Below are 27,665 nucleotides of genomic sequence, written 5' to 3'. Positions count from 1 at the left end.
GAAACCAAAAAGTTAATCTTTAAATCCAAAATTCAAAAATTATAAATTATTTGTATATTATTATTAAAAACATTAATAAAATCGAAACAGTGTATTTTTTTGGCTGTTACTTTTAGACAGGTCAAAACGGAGTCCACCGAGTCCATGTAATAAATATTAAAAGTACTCAATAAAACCTTTTAAATGAGGTAACACAAGATTTCTATTTAATGCATTTATTCAAGATGGCGCTTATGTGTTATTTTGACATTTAGAACTGTCGTTTTTATGTCAAAATAAAATAGTGACGCATTTATTTTCGTACACTGATTTTTACCTATTCAAAAATCATAAAAATGTCAAACGTTAAAATAAAAAAAAATACTTTTTTATTAGGCCGCCATTTTGAAACGAGTTAATATATGGGTCTAATATTTCATTTTCCCTTTCTATTTAAAATTTTTTCTCAAGATGTCGCCCAGCCGCCATCTTGGAATTTACAACTACCTAGTTTACAGTGAAAAATAGTATCTATAGACCAATTTACTTATGCCAAGTTTCAAAAATTTTTTTTGACCCGTTCAAAAAATTAATGGGGGGGGGACTTCAAAGAAAAGCACTGTATATTAATATACCTATGTGAGAGTGGCAGCTACAAATAAAAAAAAATTGGAGTGGTCTTTCCGACAAAAAACTTATTTTGTTTTGGCTTTTTCAAAAAAAAACTCAACTGAAAGAGAATATTTTTTTATATGTGGTATTTGCAGGTAAATTGGCAACGCTGACAACACTGGCTGAGATTTATTTTGGAATGAGGGGATTTTTTCAGGTACTGACGCATCACATATGATTATGTTCGTTTTGTTTACCTTTGGGTGATTTCAGTATTTGTTTAAATGTTCATTTACTTCGTTTTTCCATTAGTTAGGCAATATATCAGTCTGTACATTTCTATGAACAAAAATGTTGTCAGCCAGGTATTACATTAAAATGTCACAATTAAGGCACTTGCCGGCTTTAGGACGACACTTTTCCCTTACAAAGACAAGTTTTGAAAATCATAGGTAAGCTCTTCAAATCTCACTCTAAAAAAATAAAATTGAGCCGGTATACTACTAAAGACTTATATTTTTAGCTGTAAGGTACTGGTGGTTGGTGGAGGTACTGGAGGATGTGCAGTTACAGCTAAACTCTCCCGTAAATTAAAAAAAACAGATTTAATTGTATTAGAGCCTAGCGAAGAGCATTATTATCAGCCACTTTTCACCCTTATTGGGGCTGGAATAGAAAACATTGAAACAGCTAGGAAAAGTGAGAGAGCATGTCTCACGAAAAATTGTACCTGGTTGAAGGATCAGGCAGCCGAGTTTGACTTAAATAGGAATATAGTAAAAACAGTTCAAGGACACCAAATCGAGTATGATTATCTTATTGTATCTACTGGGATTATTCCAAGATATGAGAAGGTAACAATAAATTACTTATAAATTTTTCAAATTTTAAACATTTGATTATCACCAAGTTTTAGTTAAAACTAAGGGTGCACTTGAATAAATTATTTACTTCAATATACTTCGATGAAAGAAAATTTACAAATTATAAAAAAATAAGTGATAATGAGGTATAAAATAAAATTGGATTTAAAAACTTTAATGAAATAAAAGAAGAAAATTAAACACATATATCCATTATAATTTAACAATTATTATTTCTCATGAATACTGATACTTTTTTTTAAGCATTTTTAGTTTTTGCTAATAAACCAATGAATTCATGCCCTTTTCAAATTTATTGTATTAATGTGATACTGATTTCTAGACCTGGTGAGGTATTTTAATGTATTTTTATTACTTATAATACTTAAGGATTCCTTTTCATATTTATTTATTTATTTAACGGTATCCACCAATTTTACAAAAATAAAATAACACAACAGATACTAATAATAATACAACTTAAGCTAGATAATAGTAAGACATAAATCAATCAAAGTTACAAATTAATTTAAAGAAACCTGTTAAAGTAACGAGTTACTAATTAATTAATAATAATAATAATAATAATAATAATAAGCCTTTATTTCCAACAGGCAACTTGCCCAATAACAGGAAACAGTTGCAAAACAATGAAAAATATACTTAAAAAAAACACACACAAACAAACCTAAAAGAATGAAAAGAAAAGAAAAAGAGTAAAGTAAAGTCACATTCTCAAAAGTTATCCAAAGAATTAAAACAAATAACTATTAATATGATATAAAAACCCAATTATAAAAGTTTAACAAGATAATCACATATTCAACAAAATTAAATTAAATTAAATTAACTGCAATATACCTACTAACTATAACTTAAACACATGGGTCTTAATCCCAAGAGTAATGATCCACCAAGATATCGACAATCACACGAACCGGAGAGAAATTTATATCGCACATGTGACAGATCCGATTAAATATAGCGCATATTGTATATAGTGGCGATTTCAACAGGATGTTAGTATGAGGCCTTGGCTGAAAGAATGCTAGGGGATGTCTAGCATTAAGCCTAGGCACCATGAAACGTACACCGGAAAGAAGTACAGGACTATCAATGAATCCATTTAGTAACCCATGCAGGAATTTTACAGAGAAGATCATTCTTCTGAGTTGTAATGGATGTAGATTGAAGCGTTCCAATAGTTGCCGATGATCAAACCCTCTCACCGGATATATGCCATCCTGCCTGAAGGCCAAAAACTTAGCAAATCTACGCTGAACAGATTCAAGGAGACCAACATGATTCTGATAAAGCGGGTTCCATATAATGCAGCCAAACTCCAGTTTTGATCTCACAAAGCAACAGAAAAGCAGTTTTAATGTAGACTCCAAAGTAAAACTCTGAGAACTTCTAATTATGAACCCAAGCCTTCTCAGGGCTGACTTGACTATGTTATTGAAGTGTGGAACGAATGTAAATTCAGAGTCAAAGGTTATACCAAGATCAGTAATTTGCTCTAATCTACTCAAAATAGTATCATTAATAAAGTAATTAAAATTTAGGGGTGTTTTTGATCTAGAGTAACTGACCACACTACACTTAGCCGCATTCAAGCCTAACCTGTTAACAGCACACCATACCTCCAATGTATTTAGACAGTTCTGAAGAAAAACACAATCCTCCAAACCATATACATTTAAATATAGCTTCAAATCATCGGCAAAAGCCAGCCTATGACAAGTGAGTGACTCAATCAAGTCATTTATAAAAAAACTAAACAGGAGCGGACCCAGGTTCGAGCCCTGTGGCACACCCGACGTTACGTTAAAAAGTGTCGATTTAAAGCCCTCATATTCAACATATTGAGATCTACCAATCAAGTAGGAATGAAATAAATTAAATAATCTCCCTGAAAAACCATACTGAGTTAATTTATGCAGCAAAATATAGTGATCTATCCGATCAAAGGCTTTTTGGAAGTCGGTATAAATAACATCGACTTGAGTATTAACATCAAGTGATTCACAGATGTGGCTAGACAGACAGGATAAGTTAGTAACACAAGATCGCCCGCTAAAAAATCCCAAATTATTATTTTAAGAGAATTAATTAATTTAAGAGAACTCCTAAAACTGCTAAAAGAAATGTGCAAGTCAAGACTATACCTATTGAAAGAACATTGCATTCTAGTTATAGGATTATGCTGTCCATAAGAACTACTATCAAAATCTACAAGATTTTTTTAGTCTAGTCAATTTTTGCGCCTGAAAATTCAGCCTATTTAAAAGATAATCACAATCAGTCATACTAGAATTTAATTTAAAAATAAAACACAAGTCTGAATTATTACACCTTAACTCAAGTGAGTCCAAAGAGAGAACTGACATGACCAACTTGTAATCAGTATGACCATTAGCTAATGGAACCTCAAGTTTAAAAAAACAATTTAAGAATTTATTTTGGACTTTCTCAATATTTTCAACATGCAATTTATAAAATGGAGGCCATATGGGACTAGCATACTCCAAACTTGAACGGACTAAAGAACAGTACAGAACTTTATAGACAGAGCATGAGAAGTCTTGACTGCATCTAGTTATAAATCCTAGATTTCTATACACGTTCTGAACTAACTTTTCAGCATGAGACAAAAATGTCAACTTAGAATCGAAAAATTACTCTGAGATCCGTAACTTCCGTTACCCTTTTTAAAATAGTGGAACTTATACTACTACGCGTCACTTACTGCCTTAGTTTAACCATCTTTTTTTCACTGCTTTAATACAAAAACATAGTCGTGTTGCATATTAAACTCTTTGTTAAATTATAATCTACAAGTTAGTAGAGTCTACATGACAGAATTTCAATTAGTTTTCACGTAATAGAGATGAGAAGAAATAACAATAGTGACCGTCGTAAATTATCAATAGTAAGAATTTAAGTTCAATTGTGTTATCAGCAGGTGAACTTTTTTTTTTTTGTTGGTGGTTCCTTGGTATGGTTATCGTGTTATGTCGCATTCCCGTAGATTTTAAACTGTAGAGAGCTCCTGAAATTTAGCGTTAGCGATAGCGTAAGGCGTGAAGACGTCCACCATGGTTTTTTTGCTGTGTTGCTGTTTGGTGAATTAGTATCTTTGATAATGATGATTGATAATCTTGTAATGGATCCCAAAAGTAAATTTCGATGCTGTGCAAATAAAACCTTTAATAACTACTTATGCATTCAGTGCTTGGGTTTTTTTCACCCCAGCTGCCTGGAAAGAGATTTTCGGACCCATGAAAAACTCGAACAAGCAAAGATATCCTGCTCTGACACATGTAAGGCATCAGCTTCCACATCCAGCTGGATATCTACAACAGAACATGATAGGACCCTTAAACAGGTTGCTAGGCTGCAAACCATAGTAAATGACAAGAGGATTCTTATTGAGCAGCTAGAAACTTTACACAGCCAAGAAATTTTGTCTCTGGAGAAAAAAATGGATAATCTTTATACTGAATTGAACTCTAAGGAAAATGCCTTCAAAAAGCAGCGCAAAAAAACTCAAGAATTTGAGGAAGACATATTGGACATGGAAAGAAAAATGGTCGTGGAATTAAACTGCAAGAGAGAAGAAGTTTTAAAGTTGAGATCTGATATCGACAGGATGTCCCAGACTGAGAAGGATTTTGACAAGCTCATTTCAGAACAGAAGGAAAAAATAAATCAACTTCAAAAAGACCTGGAGGAAACACATGCTCTTAGCAGAAATATGATCACTTCTATTAGACTTCTTGAGGCTGAAAATCACTCTTACTCTTGTGAAATAGCTTCCCTTAGAAATGATTTACTGTCTTTTAAAATCTCAAAGACTCCAATGGTAATCCAAGACTCTGATGACGTTGAACCACATACCAACTCTATGTATATGGAGGAACCAACAAATAATTCTGTCAAGTCAAAAGAACCATCTTCATATAAACATAGCTACTCCTATACAAATAAAACACGCCTCTCTTTACCTAAGAAATCCAGAGTTTTTATTTATGGAGACTCTAGTGCCAGACGTCTATCATCTATTCTCAGGGAATTGTCAGGTGCTTGCTATGATATATCAGGAAAAGTAATGACTGGCGCCCCTTTTCACAGACTAAGTAAGGACTTTTTTGGCAATGTCATTAATTATAATAGTAAAGATAATGTAGTTGTATGTCTTAACTTAAGTTTTACGCAGGTCACACTGTCTAGTCTAAATAATCTGTTGTTTATAGGAAAGAGTACTAATCTTATGTTGTGTATTACGTATAATTTCAGTCACAGTCGCTTCTACTTAAGACTCTTAAATACATCAATTCATTCATAAGAAATAAAAACCTATCTGTGAGAGTCATCACTAATGCTTTTAAAGGGCCATCACATCGGCTAACACCGAAATCACTTTGTGATATTTTATCATTATATATATCTACCACTCACTCTGCCTTAAAAATAGTATCAAAAACTATACCTTGTATGGATATAACATGGAATAGTGGACCTCTGGAACACAACAAAACTTTTTTAGGTCAAACTCAGGTCAACTTTTTAATTTTGCATTGTTTATTCTAAAGATATTAAATTTGTACATTTTAGACCTTTACAGGTCACCCTCGAGTAATTTTAGTAGTTTTATTGATAAATTATATAACATTTTAAGCCAAATATCGGTAAATGCATCACTAATATTGACAGGTGACATTAATGTAAATTTTTTAGACTGCAATAACTCTAACAATCATTTGTTGATACATAGAGTGCTGAAATCTTTTAATTTAAGTTTGCATGTTGACCAACCTACTCGCATCACTGCTAATTCAGCATCACTTTTAGATTATATTTGTTCTACTCTCTGTGAAACGCAGGTTGCATGTAGAATTGTAAATGACGGGGTGGCTGATCATGAGGCCGTATTATGTTCCTTTCTTCTAAGTGAAAAAAAGTGTACCTCAAGAAAAAAATAGTGCGGAAGGTTGTTCACCAGAAAAAATTTCTGTAAGTTTAAAGAATGTTGTAATTCAATAGACTGGAATGGTATCATACTTAACAACGGTGATCCTTTTGAGAGTTTCCATTCAACTTTAGTGGATGTTTTTGAGTCAACTTTCCCCATGGTGACAATTAGGGAAAGAAGGAGAAGACCCTGGTATAGCAGGGGTCTATTAGTTTCTGGTAAAAATCTTCGCTATTTGCACTCCATACGAAAGTTTGCCCTGGACAACTCCGAATTCATATCCTACTTTAATCATACTTTAATAGATATCGCAAAATTTACCGCGATACAGTGAAATTGGCAAAAAACTTATACTACTCAAGTAAAATAAACCAATCAAGAAATAAGTCTAGAGAGTCTTGGAAAATTGTTAATGACTTACGAGGCGAACGTGGGAACCCTTCTGTTTCTAATGGCACGGTGTCGGCCGAAACACTCAATCATTTTTTCCAGGGTGTTGCTTTGGGTCTATCAATATTATTGCCTCAGTCTGTTAGAGATCCGCGCTCATACTTACACAACATTAAGGTGCCTGAAACATTTTTCTTTAGACCAACAGATTCTAGTGAAATAATGGAAGCTCTATCCTCAATGAAAAATAAGAACTCCTCTGGATGGGATGGGCTGTCACTAAAGGTCCTAACAGCGCTAGCGCTACCAACCCTTGATTCTTTGGCTGAGGTGTTAAATGTTTCACTTTCAAGTGGGTCCTTTCCACATTTACTCAAGGATGCCTTGATTATACCATTATTTAAGGGTGGAAACTATGATGACCCATCAAATTTCAGACCCATAGCCCTGCTTCCCACGCTTGGCAAGCTTGTAAAAAGATTGGTAAAAACTAGGAGGATGAAATTTCTGAAACGGCATAATGTTCTTAACCATTAGCAATTTGGATTCCGGACGAAACTGGGTACATCTGATGCTATTTTTTAATTTTTTGGAGAGTCTGTACATAGGGTTGAACGCTGGGGAGAGTGCGGCGGCCGTGTTCTGTGACTTATCTAAGGCGTTTGACTGTGTAAGTCACAGAATACTGCTACAGAAGCTAGAAACCTATGGATTCAGAGGAATTGCTCTCGACTGGTTTCGTTCTTACCTATCTGGAAGAACACAAAGGGTATTCTTTGACAATGATATGTCATCCCGTCTGGATATGGACGCTGGTGTACCCCAGGGTTCTGCTCTTGGACCAATATTGTTCCTGCTATATGTCAATGATATCTCTCAAATTCCAATTAGGGGCAAATTTACTATCTTTGCGGATGATACAACATTACTTTGGCATGACACTGACACCAAGAGATTAAGGAATATCGTTGATGAAGATTTAATTCTTGTAAAGTCATGGTGTGAATCTAATAGATTAACTTTTAATATTTCTAAAACTAATATTTTAACTTTTAAATGTAACCTTGGAACTGTCACTTTGCAAAATGAAACAATAAGTCCTTCTGAAACATGCAAATTTTTGGGCCTGACGATTGATAAGCAATTTGAAAATCATATCTCCTCTTTATTATGGAAGTTATCATCCAACTGTTATGCTATTAGAGTAATAACACATTCTCTGGGACTTGATGTGGCCAAAATTGCCTACCATGCTCTTATAGAGTCTTATAGAGTTCTTGAAAATTTAGATTGCCTGTTTCCCTTAATCGAGCAAAAGTGTTGTGGTGGGGCACACGCCTATTGGGGTATTGCTCCTCATAAATTCTTTGTGCTTCTCGCGTATTACCATTGGCTTTTCCATAAGCAAAGACAATATCGGCGTATTCTTCGGTAGTGTTTGCAGCCATTGTGGCGATGATGATACGAAAATAAGGAAAGTCACAAAAACAATATAAAAGCTCAATTAACAGCAACAATAACAACAGTATTAACAATAACAATAACAACTACAGAAACGATACAATACTAAATTAACGACTTGGGTACGTTAGCTAAAAAGTTACACCACGACAAATGACAACAACAATATGTAGCACATATTGTTGTTATCACAACAATAAACCCATAGGATGTTCCACGATCTCCTCATTTGACCATTCAAAGAATCGATGCTACTTTTCAAACTATCAGAAAAGTGATGCGGCTTCGTCTTACGATAGTGGAAACGCGACGGCGACGTAGGGCATGTGTTAGAGCCAGGGGAGCGCAGTTTTAATAAAATTTTTAATTTTGAAATAAATGCATAAAATTAAAAAAATATTTTTTTTTACTTTATTGTCCTTTAAAGTCATGAATTGTGGCAAGTTAGTCGGCTTTGTGTTACACATCATATATCATTGAAAAGAGTATTAACTGGAGATGTTTTTAAAACTACCTGAACATCTTGATAGATTTTAGTTTTTTTTAAAGTTAAAGTTACCTTTCATAACTTTTTTTGCTACTTGTATTAACTTTTTGAGCTCAAAACGAATTATTTCGGTATTATTTGTACTTGATATTGATTTTTTTAGATTCAGGATACATTACAGACTAAATACAAATGTAAAAAAAAACGTGAAAAATATGCTGAAAAAATTTAAAGATGTCAAAAGGCATAATTTTTTGAAAATTCCTTAAAATAACACAAAATCAATGATATAAAAAAACCTGAGACTTTTAGAACACAAGTTTATTAAGAAAATATCTTCTATCTGAGCCTATCTATATGCCCACCAAGTTTGGCTAACCCTCCGCCAAACGCCCTGTATATACGCAGCTTCCAGAAATTTCCTTTTTCGCCACTGTGATTCCTTCCTTGGGATTTTTGTTTTAAAACGGTGAATGTTATGGCCGTTTGTCCAAGCATGTTCAGCAATGCCTGATCTGGCTACATTTCCAGTGGTCGTCCATTTGCGATGTTCCTTGGTCCTAACTGCCAAGGGTCTTTTGGTTTCGAAAACATATGGGTCCCCACACTCACGACGGATCTGGTAGATGCAGTTTTTGGTGTCTGCTGTAGATTCTGGCTTTGTTTTGGAAACAGAACTTCTTATTGTATTGCTACATCTAAAGGCGGTTTTTAGATTAAACTTCTTAGCAATTCGTCGGATTTTCTCGGATGTACCTTTTATATAGGAGATTGCGAGAAGCGCAGTTGATTCATCCTCTTGCTTGGTTCTGGTTTCCTTCGCCATCGACCTCTGGATAGTTTTCTAGATAAGTTTATTGGGATAGCCATTCTGCTGCAGATGTTTAGTAAGAAGTGCTACTTCCGCCTTGAAGTCTGCGTCGTTATTGCAGATGATTACAGCTCGGTTGTTCAGAGATACTGATGATTCCAAATTTAGTCGAACCAGAGTGATTGGAATCATTCTGGTTTGGAATTGGAAGTGTAGGTATTGTCCAGTATGTGTGGGTTTTCGATACAGAGACGTTCTTATAATGCCATTTGTATTCCTAACAAGAACATCTAAGAATGGCAGCGTGGAATTTTTCTCCCTCTCCATGGTAAATTTGATACTTGGCACCATGTTGTTCAGGTGGTGTAAGAATCCCTGAAGTTTGTCTTCCTCTTTATCCCAGATGCTAAATATATCATCAACTTATCGCATCCAAATCTTTGGCTTTTGTCGTGAGGTGCTGATTGTCTGTTTCTCAAACCATTCCATATATATGTTGGCTACCACTGGAGACAGCGATGATCCCATAGGCAGACCCTCATCCTGAACGTAAAACCTATCTTTCACTTGAAAATAGAAATTCCGTAGGCAGACCTCCAAAAGTTCTATCACTCGTTCGAGCGGAAGCTTGATTCGAGACGGAAGTGACTTGTCATTGCTCAGTTTATCCTGGATAATCTTCAGGGAATCTCCAATCGGGACATTGGTGTAAAGACTTTCCACGTCAAAGCTAACCATTCTATCCTCTGGTCCGATGTTGATAGGTCGAAGAAGATCCACAAAATGACTGGAGTTCTTAACGTATGAATTAGTATTTCCTTGGAGTGGTTTGATTATTTCTAAAAGGAACCTAGAAATTTTTGACGTTGCTGAATACCTTAAGCTAGTAATGGGTCGCAGTGGCATCAATTCTTTGTGAACCTTCGGTAGTCCATAAAGATGTGGAGGCTTACTGTGATGTGGTGTAAGTCTTGTACGTAGGGCGTCCGTTAAGAAAAAGGAATAGTTCTTTAGTGTTCTGTACACTTTTCCTTCAATGGTCACCGTTGGATCTTTTGATAACAACCTGTATTTTCCTTTCTGTAGAACCTCTTCGATTTTGGTCTCATAGGTATTCACGTCCATTATAACTGTCGCAGTACCCTTATACGCTGGTAGAATTTTAGAGTCCTTCCTCAGATCTAGCAATACAATAAGAAGTTCTGTTTCCAAAACAAAGCATCTACCAGATCCCTTGTGAGTATGGGGACTCCATATGTTGGCGAAACCAAAAGACCCTTGGCAGTTAGGACCAAGGAACATCGCAAATGGACGACCACTGGAGATGTAGCCAGATCAGGCATTGCTGAACATGCTTGGATAAACGGCCATAACATTCACTGGTCTAAAACAAAAATCCTAAGGAAGGAATCACAGTAGCGAAAAAGGAAATTTCTGGAAACTGCCTATATAACGCAAAACCAGGGCGTCTTCAGCCAACCCAGTGTGGATGTTCTTAACATATGGAGGCCTCTTCTAGCAGACGCTCTTTTCACGCATCATCAGAATTCACGCCTTATTGATCCCATCAATCATATATAAGCCTGCAGAATAGGAAATTGCTTTAGTTTACACTTGATAACAGTCGGAAATATATTTTACTTACCGACCGAAACGTCGTGTTGTACGAAAACAAAGACAATGTCAGTCCGACTAGGTGTTTCTATGTCAAAAGATGCTCTTCTAACTATTCTATCGATATACCAAATTTCATTTGTTTATCTTGAAAAGTAAAAAAGTTATTAAGTGTTTATGTATAAATATTATTAACTGACCGTAATATTACTTCATCATTTGTTGATCCGGCAGGAGGGGGAGACCCAATTCTTTATCTTTATTTATTATTCTATATCTATTATTTTTTGATAAGTCTCTCTTTAGGAATTTCCACACAAAATGCAGTATCATCAGCATATGAAATTAAGACATTCCATTTATATTTATTTTTAACGTTGAATTAATGTAACATTTCAATAAATTCATTAGAAACTATAGAATTTCTTATAACATCATTCTAGCAAAGCAAGAGCCAAAAAGTAAAGCAATCTTGAATTTTTATTATAAATATTGCTTATATGTACACCAAAATCAACTGTATGGTTAAAAACAACAACCAATTTCTTTATCTGATCAAAAACTCCAAAAGATTCAAAACTTTAAAATACATTTTTAAGGTTACTTGGTTTGGAATCTCGTAATATGACATTTGTCTATATTAAAAAGTTGGTCCCTTAAGCACTGTTTCATAAATTAATTAAAATCAACATGAAGTCCTGAATGGCTCATATAATTAACTAATTGTTATTAATATATAAACCTTTTGTTAATTAACTAGATTTTAAAGTCATCTGCAAAAAATAAGGACTTACATGATTTTTTTGTCATTGTTGAATGCTTGCTGAAAGAATAAGTGTTCTCACCATAATAAACCAGAAATTATTGCAATAACAAAGCTTTTGACCCACTTTAAGAAGTATCCTAAGAAAACATGTATTTCTTAGGTAGACTTTTAGTTACTCATTCTATAAAATGCCTGCGGGAACTCAGTGTAGATTTCAGTAACCGAATGGCTCAAAAAAAAGACTCAATTTGCTTTTCAAATAAATTGTTAAAGCTAACTTTATATCACGGTGAAGTGATGCATTCAAAAGAAAAAGCCATACCTTATAACCAAAAAATTTATCCAATTCTTTAGAGATAGAGATGAATGCGGCAACATATTAAATTAAAATATAAAAATAAATTATTTTAATTTTATCTTTTTTATAATGAGCTTATTAGAAACTTCACATCTGATGATGATCTATATTCGATCTGATGATGTGAAGGTTGCTGGAACATGATTGACCTACAGTATCGGACAAAAATAAAGCGACGATACAGTTTTTTTCTTTTATTAAAAAAGCAAAAACGCAAGAAGAATTAAAACTCAATAAAACAAATACACTCATTAATAAACATATATTTATTACAGAACATACCAAAATTCTTCCGTATAAACAAGATCATAAAAAGAAAAAGAAAAGTTGAATATTTCTATACGACAAAAATTAAGCGACGCTTACAATAAAAATTTAAAAAGAAAACATTATCAGATTGCGCTCTTAATATTTAGTCCACAAGCCTTTATTTGCGATTACCTGGCGGCACCTTTGAGGCATGGAATAAATTAAATTATGAATTATATCTTGATCAATATTTTTCCATATATTTTTAATTTCTTCAAAAATGTACTCTTTGTTTTTATAGGTTTTACTTCTAAGTTGCCTATCCACAATTTCCCACAGGTTTTCGATCGAATTAAGATCGGGCGATTGGGCTGGCCATTTAAGAATGGCTATTTTATTTTCATTAAACCATTCTTTTATACATTTTGCTGTATGTTTTGGATCATTGTCGTGTTGGAAAACAAAACGTAGTGTCATATTCCATTCCGCATAAGGTAGCATGACATTTTCAAGGATATATTTATACTTAAACCTATCCATAATGCCCTCAATTTGGTAAATTGGTCCCATTTCATAGCCAGAGAAACAACCCCACACTAACACGTTGCCACCTCCATGTTTTACAGTACCTTGGATATATCTGTGCTGTATCGTTCGAGAGGAAACATTAGAGCCCCGAGCTTCAGCCAGAATTTGCTTTGCTGACAGAAAAGGATTTGCCTGGAGGATCCTTTTAATTTTTCTATCCAGTTTCTTTGAAGTTTTTCTCGGTCTTGTTTTACTACGTATTGTGGTGTTCCCATCTTATACGATGCAATAATTCTTTCTTTCTAAGATCAATAGAAAAACTTTTACCACAAGGCATTTTTAAACAAAATATAGATTTGATACCGACCAAAACCGATGTTTATCTACTAATGGTATGAACAATATCGATCAAGTCGCTTTATTTTTGTCCATGAAAAAATGCATAAAAACATACAACAATTTACTAATCTCTTGCTATTCATCACTAGAGGCAAAGAATGTTTAAATACGACTAACAAAGGTATGTACTGATACTACAAAATTGTTCCTAATTATACAATGTACAGTCACAAAGTTTTTTTAGGAATATTATAGCGTCGCTTAAATTTTGTCTGATACTGTATATACAATTTTTTTAAAAATAATTCTGGAAAAAAAAGGTTAAAAGTAATAGAAGATGTAGACAATGGAGAAATAGTAACTAATTGTTGGACTTGCATTGCCTTACATTTTTACAAAAAAAAAATACATAACTTTTCGTTTGGCAAATATATCAAATCTTTATCAGTTTACCTTGATAATCGTAAGAAAAATCACAAAGCAAGTCAAACAATTAGTTATTAAAAATAATAATTTGGAATCTAGGTATTTCTATTTATGAGTGGATCTTGCTAGAAATTTATTTTCAGAGAAGCCTACCCACATTTGTAATTACTAGAAAGCAATTTTGTTATATCTGAAGTGTTCACATAGTATCAAAACCCTTAAAACATAACTTGCTTGAGTCACACCACTTTAGAACCAAGTTTTTGTTTGTGTAAAAATATGATGAATTCTAATAAAGGTTCACCAAAACTTTTGGAAAAAAATCCACTGTTAAAAAATTATTGTTTCCTATTAAAGTGATCAAATTTATTTTTCCATGGTTAGTTAACCCAAATTTAACTTATTTATAGCACTTTATCTCAAATTTAAAAATCATAATTTTTCTTAATGTTTTATTAAAAAAAAAGATAAGTGGTCGGGGATTATTGTTTTTAGACTAATATCTTACACTGACCGAAAATAAGCAAATACATCAAATGATCCATGTGTACGTAATATACCAATTTTCATTTGTTTTGCAAAAAAGATAAGATGTTAAAGTGGGCCTTAATCCTGGGCTACCCTGTATTGTAAACCCAATAACTTTATTAAAATTATTTTTTTGATGAAATATTATTTACCTCAAAATTCATTTGATATACACCCTTTTGTATTTCCTCATTTTATCTCTCATAATATATCTGAGTAGATTTTATTTATTCCTTGACATAAGGCCTACAAACAAATTATAAATTATTATTTTAAACTTTTTAGATTTTGTAATAAAAATTAATTAAATTAAGATTTTATAATAAAATCTTTAACTATTTATAGAAACAATCGTATGAGAACATGACATAACTCAACAGTATTGAAGAAAAGGTAACACTTTAGTATGAGATCATCCAATTAATGTATAACAGGTATTGTCTAACTAGTCTTGGTCTGTTTCTGATATTGTTTTTAAAAACTTGGACATTTTTACCCTCAAAAATGTTCATAATAGGCTCTTTCATAAGGCTCTTTGCTAGTCAAAGCAATTAGTAGTTTATTGTATTTCTTTCGTTCGGTATAATAAGGAGATCTTTGACTTTTAGAAAATGTGGATTTAGGAACATTACTTTGAGTAATTCATCTAGTATAAACACTGTAGGTTACTTAATTTATATTTCTCACCTAATAGAAGCTTAATAACTGATCTAATATGTAATTGCCTTAAGATTACAATACTTCTATATAGAAATACTTCTTTATGGATTAATTCACTGGGAGTTGTATGGATCTATGTAGTATAATTTTAAAGTCATTTTCAGCATGAGTAGGATAAGCTGAGTCCCACGTCACCATATTATAGGAGATAACTGATTCAACTAATGAGAGAAAAATAAAAAACTCCAAGTCTCAGTGTCAAAACATCTTTTTATGTGTCACTCACTTTTCTACCACAATTTTTCTCTGTGTTCTGTTGCATTTTCTCATTTCTCTGTGTTCAATCTCTATGATTTTTCATCGATATTGCATTAACCTATAGTTCAATGGAATGTGTCTTAAAAAAAAATTTTAGAAATATCAAAAATCACAGATTACACTTCAAATTACACTAAAATCATAGTTTTGCATGATTCTGCGAAGTACAACAAAATTCGATATCCTTTTCATAATTTTATTGCAATGCATAATCTTCAATACAAATCAGTTTTTTCGATAAATGATTTATGGGTATCGTGACATAAAGGTTGACGTCTTAAGTGTGCTTCTAAATCAAGCTTCAGGCCTACGTGAGATGAATAGCTACAATATAATTCAATGATCATCTAGATAAAAATGTCGTCACTCGATGATCATTAAAAAATAAAATATATAGTCAACAAACGCATTTACAAAGTAATATCTAGTCCTCTTTTCTTTTTTGCAAGTATATCCAATATTTGGTTACTAGTCACTGGAATATCACGATGAATATTGAGTAAGGCTAACCCATTCAGTCGTTTCTTTCCAGTCTTGTTACGCAAATACGTTTTCAATCTACGTAAAGTTGAAAATGACCGTTCACTTGAAGCTACTGTGACGGGCAGTGTGGCACTGATTTAAAGGAGCCGATAGATATGTTTGTAAAACTGCTCATCACACAGGTCGAGAGCATCGAGAAATATTTTCGGTCGTTCCCTGATAGGAAGTCTCATGCAAAATTTGAAACAAAACATATATTTTTGTATAATTCAAAAATTTCAAATGAAAGTTGCAGAAATTCAAAAACTACTCTGTACCTTTTCCACATTTTTAAATCCAATTTTATTTCTTTAGTTGTCTCAGTAAATTCACTTGGCCATACTTATTTGAAAACAGGCATGGTCTTGTCCAAGTCAACCTCATCAATCTCTGTTCATTTTGCTGGGATAATATTTTGTATCTTGGAAAGCAGATCTCGTTTAAAAATCTTGTTTCAAGCTCTTCAGAGTACTTGTTCAAAAATGGAATGTAGATTGATCGCCTATAGTACTCTTTAGCATTTCCAGCATTGTTGTCCCGTTTTTCCCGACATCCTTATCGTCGAGGAACCGTCAGCACGGTCTCAATCGATTCAGCAATCTGTGTCGCTGATTCAAAAATTTCTCGGAATGTTTCGTCTGCCTTTGTACGCATGTCCTTTATTTCATCATGGACATCGTTCGCGTATTTAATGCATTTACTTAGATCACAATCTTCTTTTTGTAAATTGAGACTCAAACTTTTAGTTAATTCAAAGATAGGTTTGAGCACTGCCAATGAAATTATGAACTGTGGCGTTCGAATAATTCCAGCCTTGTTACAATTTCGAAAGAAACTGACGACTTTTTTGACCGTCCCCAAGCAGTTGTTGCGAATCGGTGCAATGTCGCATGGGTGACAGATAGCCAAATTCAAATTATGGTTTGCACAATGAAAATAAGGTGCATCTAAACTTGAATTTTTAACAATAGCTGCATATCCTTTGAACTCTCCACTCATAGCTCGTGCTCCATCATAATCTACAACAAAGATCATCGTCAGTATTGTATTATTTTCTCCTTTGAAAATTATTTATGTCATTGAAGTACAGTGAAATGCAAATTCACCTTGCCCTGTCATGTAGTGAATCTCAATGCCAAGTTTTTTTAACGATGTTAACAGTGTATTAGCCAATTCTGCGCCTGTCACATCCTCTACAGGTACAAACACAAAAAATCTTTTCATATGACGTGTTTCCCTGCAACTTTTCGTACATACCGGACTCCAATAGAAAATTGTTCTGTTTCACTTATATCAGTCGTTTCATCGGCAGTGACTGCTGTGACATTGGCGCGTTATTCGAATAATAGTATTATAGATAAATCGTTTTTAAAGATGATTTTGCAGAAAATGCTTCGTGAAATTCAAATCAAAATTTGAAGTGAAAAATTTTTCGTGAGACCGATATTTCGGGGGGTGTCCGTACCTTTGCCTCTCCCCCCCTCCCCTCCCACTGGATCCGTCCCTGTATTTCCCTTATAGCTAGATGACCTGCTAAGTATGTAACCTGAGTGAGTGACACATAAAAAGATGTTTTTAGACTGACACTTTTTATTTTTTCTCTAGTTACGTAGGTCTCTTTGAGATAATGGACGAGTTCTTTCAATTTGATTCACCTAATGACTTTTACATGATTATAATACTTTTTTTAATTAACCAATCTCTTAGTGCTAGAATTTATGATACATTTTTTTTTATCTTAGTTGTTATATGGTTAATATTGTGATTTGAGGTGAAGGACGAAATAAATTAGACTTAGACACTAAATTTGTCTGTTCTACAATCTTATAGGTAGTCGTAGAATATCAGGGTATGATATTAGATCAGATATAGTTTTAAATAAAAAGGTGAGATCATATGCGATTCTTCGATCTTTGACGTATATACGCATAAAGATTTGTGGATTTGTTACGGCAAGACAAAGGAATAAAATTCGAGTTGGAGCTTTTAAACGAATTCAGTCAACATCCAAATATCATGATAAAATAGAAATTTAATAATAAAAGTTTATGTTCACCTTTAAATCGCTTATACTAATTTCCTAGCTCTTAAAAATAGAAAAATAATATGCCGGCTAAATTTGATAATTAAACAGTAGTCTCCTAGTTCTAAAAGAAAGCTTATTGGTTAAAACGTTGTTTTATTATATATACATTTTATTTATTATATAAGTCTTAGGCCTTGGTACATAAATCCCTCTTTTTACCAGAAACATATGTCATTATTTCCATGACAAATTACATTATTCTAATCAACAGAAATTTGTTCAATATTTTCACTATAAGAAGATGGAATCGAATGTTTATTAATATTAATTTTTAAAATTTATTACTTAGCACGTTTTCAACCTTAATAATAGGTTTTTATTAAGTCCTTACTCTAATATAGTATTTTAATTGATGTATTTTAGCTCAGAGAATTTTTGTTTTAATTTTTTTACAGATTCCTGGACTTTTGGATGCCTTAAAAGACCGATCGTCTGGTGTGTGCTCGATATATTTGCCGAAATATGTAGAAAATGTTTATCCCACAATGCAGAGGCTTAATTCTGGAAATGCGATATTTACATTTCCAAATTCACCAGTGAAATGCCCAGGAGCACCTCAGAAAATTTGTTACCTTACTGAAGATTATCTTAGACGGGTATGAAACTTATTTAATTTTCTTGTTTAAAAATATAGAATTTTAAAAGCATATATATAGTTTTTAAAAAACTTTTTTCGATATAAAAAATTTGAGTGGTTATCAATTTGTGATAACCCTGTTTCTTAAAATACTTTCAATTTGAATTACAATAATTTGCCACTACTTTTTTAAAGCAATATGATGTAGCCTGATTATTGATAATATTCATCGATTAAACTTAACAAGATAACTGCAATCAAGGTCAGAAGGCATCAGCAGATGTTTGATAATTTCACAAATGTACAAATAAAGGGTTACTTGCCTATAGCACTTCTTTGTTGTTTGCACCCAAAAAATAATATAATATAATGATTAAATAGTATTGTTAAATATATCTATCTATATACCTATATTTAAAAAAGACATCTTTTATATAGCTGCAGTGTTTCAGAATAAGGAGTGAATCTTTAGGTTCTTTTAAGAAATAAATTTCAAATAAACCTTTGTCATAAATATTTTAATTTTTGAGCTATAGTGTTTTCCGGCAATCAGCGGCGTATGTTCAGGATATACAGTGTGTCCCAGGATGGGCGAATTTATACGTAAAAATGATTTTGTAGTTGAAATTTGACCGTTTGGCATCCAGCCCTGCTTGATTAAAAAATAAACTTTAGCATATTTTTATTTTTTTAAAATCAAGCATGGCTTGATACGAGCATTTTTAAAATTTTATGAGTAGGTAAAGTAGTATTTCTAGGCAAGATATAATAAAAGTTTATAAGAAAAAGTTATTTAGAATTCAAAATTATGCCCGGATAACGAATTTCCAATTAATTTTTTTATTCATATTTAATTATTGGAGAAAAACTAATTTATTTATCTAATATTTAAATCACTGATCTAAGAGTTAAAAATCATACTCAAAAATATGTTTGTAATAAAATATACATAGTACGTCTAATTTAATAAGAAAATTTATTTTATACTTATTTTAAATTCATTCAATGTAGCTACCTTCATTATAAAAAAAATTTTCAATATCTTTCCTAAACATTTTAAAAGAATTTCTAATTTCTTCAATGTAAATTAAATTACAAGCATCTCTAATTCTTTATTTTAGTAATTCCCTGTCATTTGGTAATGGCTCGGAATAAAAAATTTGGGCTATAGTTTAAGAATTTTTACTATTTTAACTATTAATATTTATTTGGTTTTTTTAACTTTTAAAAAAGTGAGAATAAATATTTAAATAATTAATAAATAATAATAAATAAATTAAACGTAAAAATCAAAGTAGGCCTATGGTTATAAAATTTGGTAATCGGGCATAATTTTGCATTCTAAACAACTTTTTCTTATAAACTTTTTTTATATCTTGCCTAGAAATACTACTTTACCTACTCATAAAATTTAAAAAGTGCTCGTATCAAGGCATGCTTAATTTAAAAAAAAAAAAAATGTGCTAAATTTTATTTTGTAATCAAGCAGGGCTGGATCCCAAACGGTCAAATTTCAACCTCAAAATTTTTTGTTATTTTTACGTATAAAATATGCGCTCATCCTGGGACACACTGTATATATATTGTATGTATATACACTATCGGACAAAAGTAGAGCAACAAAGTTCAATTTTATTTATGCTTGAATAAAAAAAATTATTGGGTTGTGATTTTTCACTAAGCTTAATGTCACACTATCCTTACACTGAAAGTAATATTTCAGTCCATTTTGGTGTACTTTTAATCATTTTAAGAACGGTAAATATTAATGATTATAAAAATTGATAAGAATGGGGGCGACAAAAGTAGAGCAACAAATTGTATTTAACAGTATTTTATTTTACTTTAGTTCAACAAAAAATATTTAACACATTTAACAACAAAAACAATTGAAAGTAATACATTAGTAATTGATAGAATATCAATTATTATTAATTACTTGCTGACAACGGCGCGGCATTGAAGCAATCAACTTCTGAATGACATTTTCAAGAAGACTTGTCCAAACTTCACTAAGTTTATTTATTAAGGATTGTTTATTTGGAAGCATTTGGGTACGAATACGACGTTCTACTTCTTCCCAGAGATTCTCAATGGGGTTAAAATCTGGGGATTGTGCTGGCCACTGTAAAACACGAACATTTTTTCCCGAAACCACTGTTGAACAACTTGTGAAGAATGTTTTGGATCGTTGTCCTGTTGAAAAATAAAACGCAATGGTATTTCCCATTCTGCATAAGGAAGCATTACATTCTGCATGATATCCCTATAAACAAATCGGTCCATCGTATCATTAATAAAGTGCATAGGGCCTACCCCATTCCATGAAAAACAACCCCATAAAAATACACTACCTTTACCATGCTTAATTGTAGGTGTTACGTATTTAGGATTAAACCTTGTATTGATTGGTCGCCTCACACGCCTCATTCCATCAGAATTGAATATTTTGTAGCCCGTTTCATCACTGAATAGAACTTTTTTCCAGTCATTGACGGTCCAGTTTAAATGCCGGCGTGCAAATGCCAACCTTGCTGCTCTATTTCTTATTGAAACTAACGGCTTTTCAGCTGGACGTCTACTAAATAACTTTGCGTCTACTAACCTTCTTTGTACTGTTCGTATACCAACCGTAATTTCTGGAATTTCGGCAATAATTCGAGGTGCGGACCAAGGATCATTTTGGGAAATCCTTTTGATGCGTCTGTCAGTCATTACTGATGTTTTCCTTGGCCTTCCCGATATTGGCAACTTCTCTAAATGTCCCCTCTCATTATATTATTTTGGACACAGCTCATATTATTTTGGCTATAGCTCAAACGTTTTGATCTAATTTGATGTTTTTGATTTTTTCAGCTGTGGGATAGTGGCAACTTTCTCATTTATTTACGGGATAATAACTTATACAAATAAATACGTTAGAAAAGCTTGGAGGTATATTAATTTCCTAATTATCACCACTTGGATTAAACATTTTTTGGTTTTTCCTGATAAAAATAAGAGAAAATGGCTGTGTGTTTTTTTAATTGGGGCCTTTTTGTAGAAAACTCTGGCAAAAATATCGGGAAAATCGCACAATCGAATAACTCGATTTGTTTAAAGCTTTATAGGGAACTTATTGGGTAATTAATCGAACACAGAAGTTGTTTTGAAATCGGTTAAATAAATTTCTATTAAATACACCGAAATAATCTATAAATATTAATAGGGCATCGCATTACGACGTGTGTCTTGCGGCTTAAATTGCGGTTGCACTAGTCAATTTACATAACTTAATTAATAATTAATGTAATGAATAAATTGTGATTTCTTTTGCTTCATTTACGTTTCACTAGTCAACTGATCACTTAATTTCGTTATAAATAGTGAATTACGTAATGTATTAATGAATGGTTATTTAAAATGCATTAGTGGATGCGTTTATATTTTATTCTCTGACAGCCATATGTACTTTAAATATTGATTTTTTTCAATTGTTTCTATTACATATAAAATTTATCATTTTATTAGCCTCTTTTAAGGTACAAGATTCACAATGCACAATGATATAGGTTTGAGCAAGTTTATAATATTGTTTTTTTTTGCAATATATAGAGGCTCAGAATCTGATTATTTAGATATAAAGGACATGCTGCGCGTTGTTTCACTGTACTTCTTAACATTATTTTTACGTAGAGACGCAAATAATCATTTTATTATTATATTCTAAGATAACTTGAACTGGTGTAGGACCAAACATTTTTTTAATTGTATTGGATTTATTTCTGTAATATTAAAAATCTATTGGAAATTGTATTTTTCTATGCAGATACATATAAAAATTATAATTTTCTCATAATTCTTTAAATATTAAATAGACTACAAATCAAGATAGGAATACACGGCTTGAAAATATTAATTTAAAATCTTGACATATCACCAATCATTCCGAACTCTTAGTATACTATAAGAATAGTGATTGTTCGTAAAAATTCTTAAAAATTTAGTTGTTCAGTGGAAATTTTGATTTGAATGTGGAACATACTTTTTCTTTGTCAATTTATTCTAAAGAAGACTTGGGTATACAAGAGTAGCTCATAGTAATTTACTAATAAAAGCCCATATATTTAGTATACATAGATAAGTTTTCATAATTTTTACTTTTTTGTGATAATACAGCAATGATATGATAATTTTTACGTTTTTTTATGTATTAGTTCTTATTTTTTCTTCAAAGGGTATAATTTTCATTATCTTTACACAACATATTTTTTTCAAATTTTGATTAATTGCTTTACTTTTTATTCGCAGATTATCTTTTACTATTGCCTTGAAAAATTGCTTGTCTACTGCAATTTTTATTAGTGAACTATGTATTACTCTAAAAGAAGATTTAGTGGTCGAATGCTAAAATAATATATGCTATCCTAACACTCATTAAAAAGGTTTTTCTTACATTCCTGAAAATCAACTAACTTTTAATCAAACAGTTATGGTTATGCATATAAGGTTGTATTGTTGTAATGTTAAACAAATTTTTTTGGTAAAAATATTTCAATTTTTGCCATGGCAAGTTACTTAATTCGGTCCAATTAAACTAATTCAACTGAGGCATACTTAGATAGATAATTGGAAAATTTAACCAATGTTGTAGATTAATAAATTTATCTTATCACGATTTTTAAGAACCCTTTTTGTATATTTTAAGTCATTAAGAAAGTACCAATATTTGTCTTGGCACAAACAATGCAACAATACAGTTCATAAGTTGAATTAGCTATCAAACAAATCTAAAATATTTCCTAGTCTATTTCTGTATGATGCGAAAACTTTAATGCAGCTTCCCCAAACCACACGGAATAAATATATGCATAATTTCTGAGTTTGGGATCACAACTGTTTTTATAATCTAATGACTAAAAAGGAAGGAAATTATTACTTAAATAATTTAAAACCATAAAAATAATGATACTCATAAATCAGTTACTCATACGAATCTAAAATGAAAAGGTGCTGATTGGAAAAAAACATATTGCTATTTACCATTTACTATATTGCACACGTGTTGGATACTATAGGTCTTTAGAATCTTTCCAATATGGCAAGGATCCCCTCATTCGATGAGCAGTGTGCCAATCTTTGAGAAGTTGTTAAAGTTGTTAGTATCGGACATGATCCATGACTTTGTTGCGCGTAGACACGTTTTTGCCTACAGTTCAGTCCATTTTCAGGGCTTTCATAGTATTTCAACAACTGTTTCGATGGTTATCAATTTACTCAACCCCTGTCTTAAATTATTAGACTACAGCAAAGCACTTGATATCATTAATCATCAGATGATACTGGCTAAGCTGCATTATTTGGGGTTCCCTGCTCGGGTCTCTAGGTAGGAGTTAAGAAGCAAGTGGTGGAGGTGGATGGAGTGCGTTCAATTGCTTTTTCATGTAGTTCCATAGGGTTCAATTCTTGGGCTACTTCTCTTTATTATTTACAAGTCATATCTACCATCACACGTTCGCTCTGGCTCCATTCATCTTACAGCAAAGTTAAAAGAAAGTTTACACTGTCTCAGAATTCCTTTATGCGCTTTTATACGGAGGACGAAAGTTTCATTACGTAACTGTAAATACACAATGGTTTGAGGATTTAAAGTGGACTTTATAAATAGAATGGTTTTAAATTATACAGTACACCCATTATAATAACAATGGGCACTTACCTATGCTACTTGCACTCGTGGTTCTCTCTAGCGATGTCCCTTTACACTTCCATGGATAATAAACGTTTCAAAAGACAATAGGTTCTAAAGTAAATTCTAAATAATCAATTAAGCCCGGCACACCAGTTTTTTTGTTAATACTGTTTTTTTCGTAACCTTCTTGTTAGTTTAATCATTTGATTCTGAAAAAATTATATAATCAAGCCTTTTGAAATTGGAATTCCTCTCGGCATGATTAATCTTACACAGAAATGTTCAAAAAAACATAAAAATCACCTTACACAATTATTTTATCCCTTTACTTTTGCTAAAACCCTTCTTTTGAACAAATTATTTGAATGTTGCTTTACTTTTGACGCGTTACTATGAAGCATTTAAACTTAAACGTCAAAATAAAATCATTTGTTTTGATTGCGAAAATTTTTGTTGACATTGATAATCATAGCCTACTTTGTAGTTTTAAAACATAGTAGATTTGTATACATTATCATGCATTTATAATTTTAAAATCGGTATTTGCAAATATTTCTGGAAGTGTTGCCCTACTTTTGTCCGATAGTGTACGTCACTGCTTTTTCTTAATTGAATTAACATTACTAGAGATATTTTGTTACTTTAAAACAAACGTTTAAAATTTTGAATCTGGTTTTTATCTAACATTTGATTTCCTAGTCCCATGATTGGAACCTTCAATGTGACTCTCATAGGATAAATCATAAAATAAAATAAAGTTTTGGTTAGTCGTAAAACAGTTTTGTGATTTGGAGTTAATTTCCTATAGGAGATGGAGACTTTATTAGTTCATTCATTTACAAGATTCATTTACATAATCTTCTTTATACCTACAAAAAATTAGTTATAATTAATGTGTTACAAGTTACAACTTTTCGTATTAAAGAAAAATAAACGCATACGTGTATTTGATTTTTTTCCGTATCAACTTCCATAACTAAGAAAGTTGAAGTCACTAAAATATGAGATATGCTTTTGTTGTAATATACATATATCTCTAAAATATGCAATGAAAAAAACGCATAATCATCTGCCTTTAAGTCTATATCAGCCTTTCTCGCATTTCGCAAGGCTTTGACGTCACACTAGTATGTAGCGTTTTATTTTTCTACTCCTATTTTCACTAACGCTCCATTGATATTTCATTAATTTCAATAATTATATTGATAGTTTCGGTCAACTTCTTTTATTCATATTTCTTTAAATTCACGCTGTCAATGACACATTACTACTGTAGCGCGTCACTCTCCTGGTTTGATTATTCATGCTTTCTGTTCCGTCACTCTTCTGGTTGGTCTTAATTAATGTTTTCTCTGATTGGCTGATATTGACAGCTCAGGCGAGAGGTGGGGTCGTTACTTATTTAGTCGGTACTGCATCCATTTTTCGAGGACTTGTTCCCGTGTTGCAGGTAGAAGCGCACATAAAAGGCCAGTTTTTTATTTCCGAAGTTTGTGAAGCAGGAAGTGGCCAATATGGTTTATAATTTATAGTCCTTAATCTTGTTCCTTTAGGAAACCGTTTATTTCATAATTCTGGTGCAGGATGCCCAAGATTTTGATGGATAGAATATGAAACTTAGCAAGGGTTTTACTTTTCCGTTTTCCTCTTTATTCTCCTTTAATTGTTGATGACTGCAGGCTTTTGATTTCGCCGAGAAATTGCTGAAAGCGGTGGAGCTGGAGCCAGAGTAAGAGCTAGTATTAGCGATTCCCAGTCCGGATAGCTGAGCTACAAATGGCATACATTCACAGCCTCGATTTTGAAGGCTAGCCGTTCATATCTTGGAGGAATATACAGGCCAGTTTATTCCATTTATTTAAATATTACTAACCATAGATTTATCTCACTTATTTAAATTTTTATTAATATACCTTTAATTTCAATTTATTGCTACAAATATTTAATCAATATCATAATTTAATATGCCAATTTCTTATCTATAATTTTAGATATTTTTTGTTCAGTATTTTTCAGTATCTTTTTTGGTAGTTAAATAGATATAACTTGGTTAAGGCTGACATGCCTTAGGTAAAAAGGTTCATGAACTTTCCCCTGCGTAATACAAATATACAGGGTGTCCGAAAAGTCAATGATAATACTGAAGGGGCCGATGGAGCAACTCATAAGCACCCAGAAAAACATAAAATGACCTTAGTGAAAAATCGATGGTTTTCGAGATATTGGCACTTTAGTGGAAGTCACCAAAATCCTACTCTTGGATCAGATTTTCGATTGTCACGCCTTAAAAATAGATATTTTTTAGAATCTCTTTTTAGCTATGCAATACTGAATAGCCATTTTACTGATCAAAGACAAACATTAAAGTAAACGGCCAAAAAATGTAATAAGAAATCTATTCTAAAATAAAGTATTACTTATTTTTATTTTTTTAACTTTGAATTTGACCGCTCATACTGGACCAAAAAAATTACCTAAATGTTTTTTTACTATTATTGTGTTATAGTAAAAAATAACCCTAATTCACCTGATGATATCATTGTAAAAAAATTAAACAAATTTTTAAGTTATGTTTAAAATGTTTTTATTTAACTTAAAAATTAAAAAAATCAGGAGCGAAGGTAATTCTTATCACCATAGCAATAAACAACAAACATTTTCGGAATTTAGTTTGTTTACTGTATTCCGTGAACTAACTACTTTTTTGCTTGTATCCTAACGTTTCTGTTACCTTTTGCTTTGAATTTGTTTTTGAGTTCAATTTCCTGTGGACTGTGTTCTTTGAGCTGTTTATTTTATTGGTTAATCATTTATTATGCCCTTCCCGTATACGGCCCAAGAATATGCAAACATGCATCTCATTTATGGTGAATGCAGAGGAAATGCTCTAGCAGCATCTAATCTTTATCAAGAAAGATATCCGAATTTGGCCCGATATCCTGACTATCGTGTATTTATTAATGTTCACCGCTCATATTCCGAAGGCAGAATGCCTCATGCTCCTGTTCGAGAGGGAAGAGTAAAGACTTCGTATTGATTATGTTGATCAAGTTTTCGAAGACATTGAAAATGATCCGACTACTTCGGCACGAGCAATCGAAAGAAGAACAGGGATACCGAAATCGGTAGTAAACGACATCACTAGGCGATTTCAATATCATCCTTATCATGTTCAACGAGTGCAAAGCCTACTGCCTCAAGACTACGAACCACGCCTACAATTTTGCCGCAGAATGTTGCAAAAAAATCAAGAGGATCCGAATTTTTTAAATAATATACTGTGGTCGGATGAGAGTACATTCAAAAAGGATGGCTTTATGAACATGCACAATTTGCACACTTATGCGTTGGAAAATCCCCACTCTATTCGAGAAGAAAGGTCACAGTACCGATTTAAAGTAAACTTGTGGACCGGTATCTTGAACGGACGTGTAATTGGCCCATT

General features: G+C 32.3%; 1 protein-coding gene across 1 annotated transcript in view; it reads left to right on the top strand.

Annotated features, from left to right (window-relative positions):
* The first annotated feature begins 806 nt into the window (after positions 1-806).
* Positions 807-27,665, top strand: part of LOC126735321 (sulfide:quinone oxidoreductase, mitochondrial) — a 42,886-nt gene continuing 16,027 nt past the window's right edge. Inside the window, exons 1-3 of the mRNA XM_050439277.1 lie at positions 807-1,043; positions 1,115-1,445; positions 18,368-18,568. Of these exons, the coding sequence (XP_050295234.1) occupies positions 943-1,043; positions 1,115-1,445; positions 18,368-18,568 (633 nt within the window). The 5' untranslated portion in view covers positions 807-942. The remainder of the gene's footprint in view (positions 1,044-1,114; positions 1,446-18,367; positions 18,569-27,665) is intronic.

Source organism: Anthonomus grandis, chromosome 4 (assembly GCF_022605725.1).
Source record: "Anthonomus grandis grandis chromosome 4, icAntGran1.3, whole genome shotgun sequence".
NCBI lineage: Eukaryota > Metazoa > Arthropoda > Insecta > Coleoptera > Curculionidae > Anthonomus > Anthonomus grandis.
The sequence above is the reverse complement of the archived record's forward strand: the minus strand, read 5'-3'. Positions and strand labels throughout refer to the sequence as shown.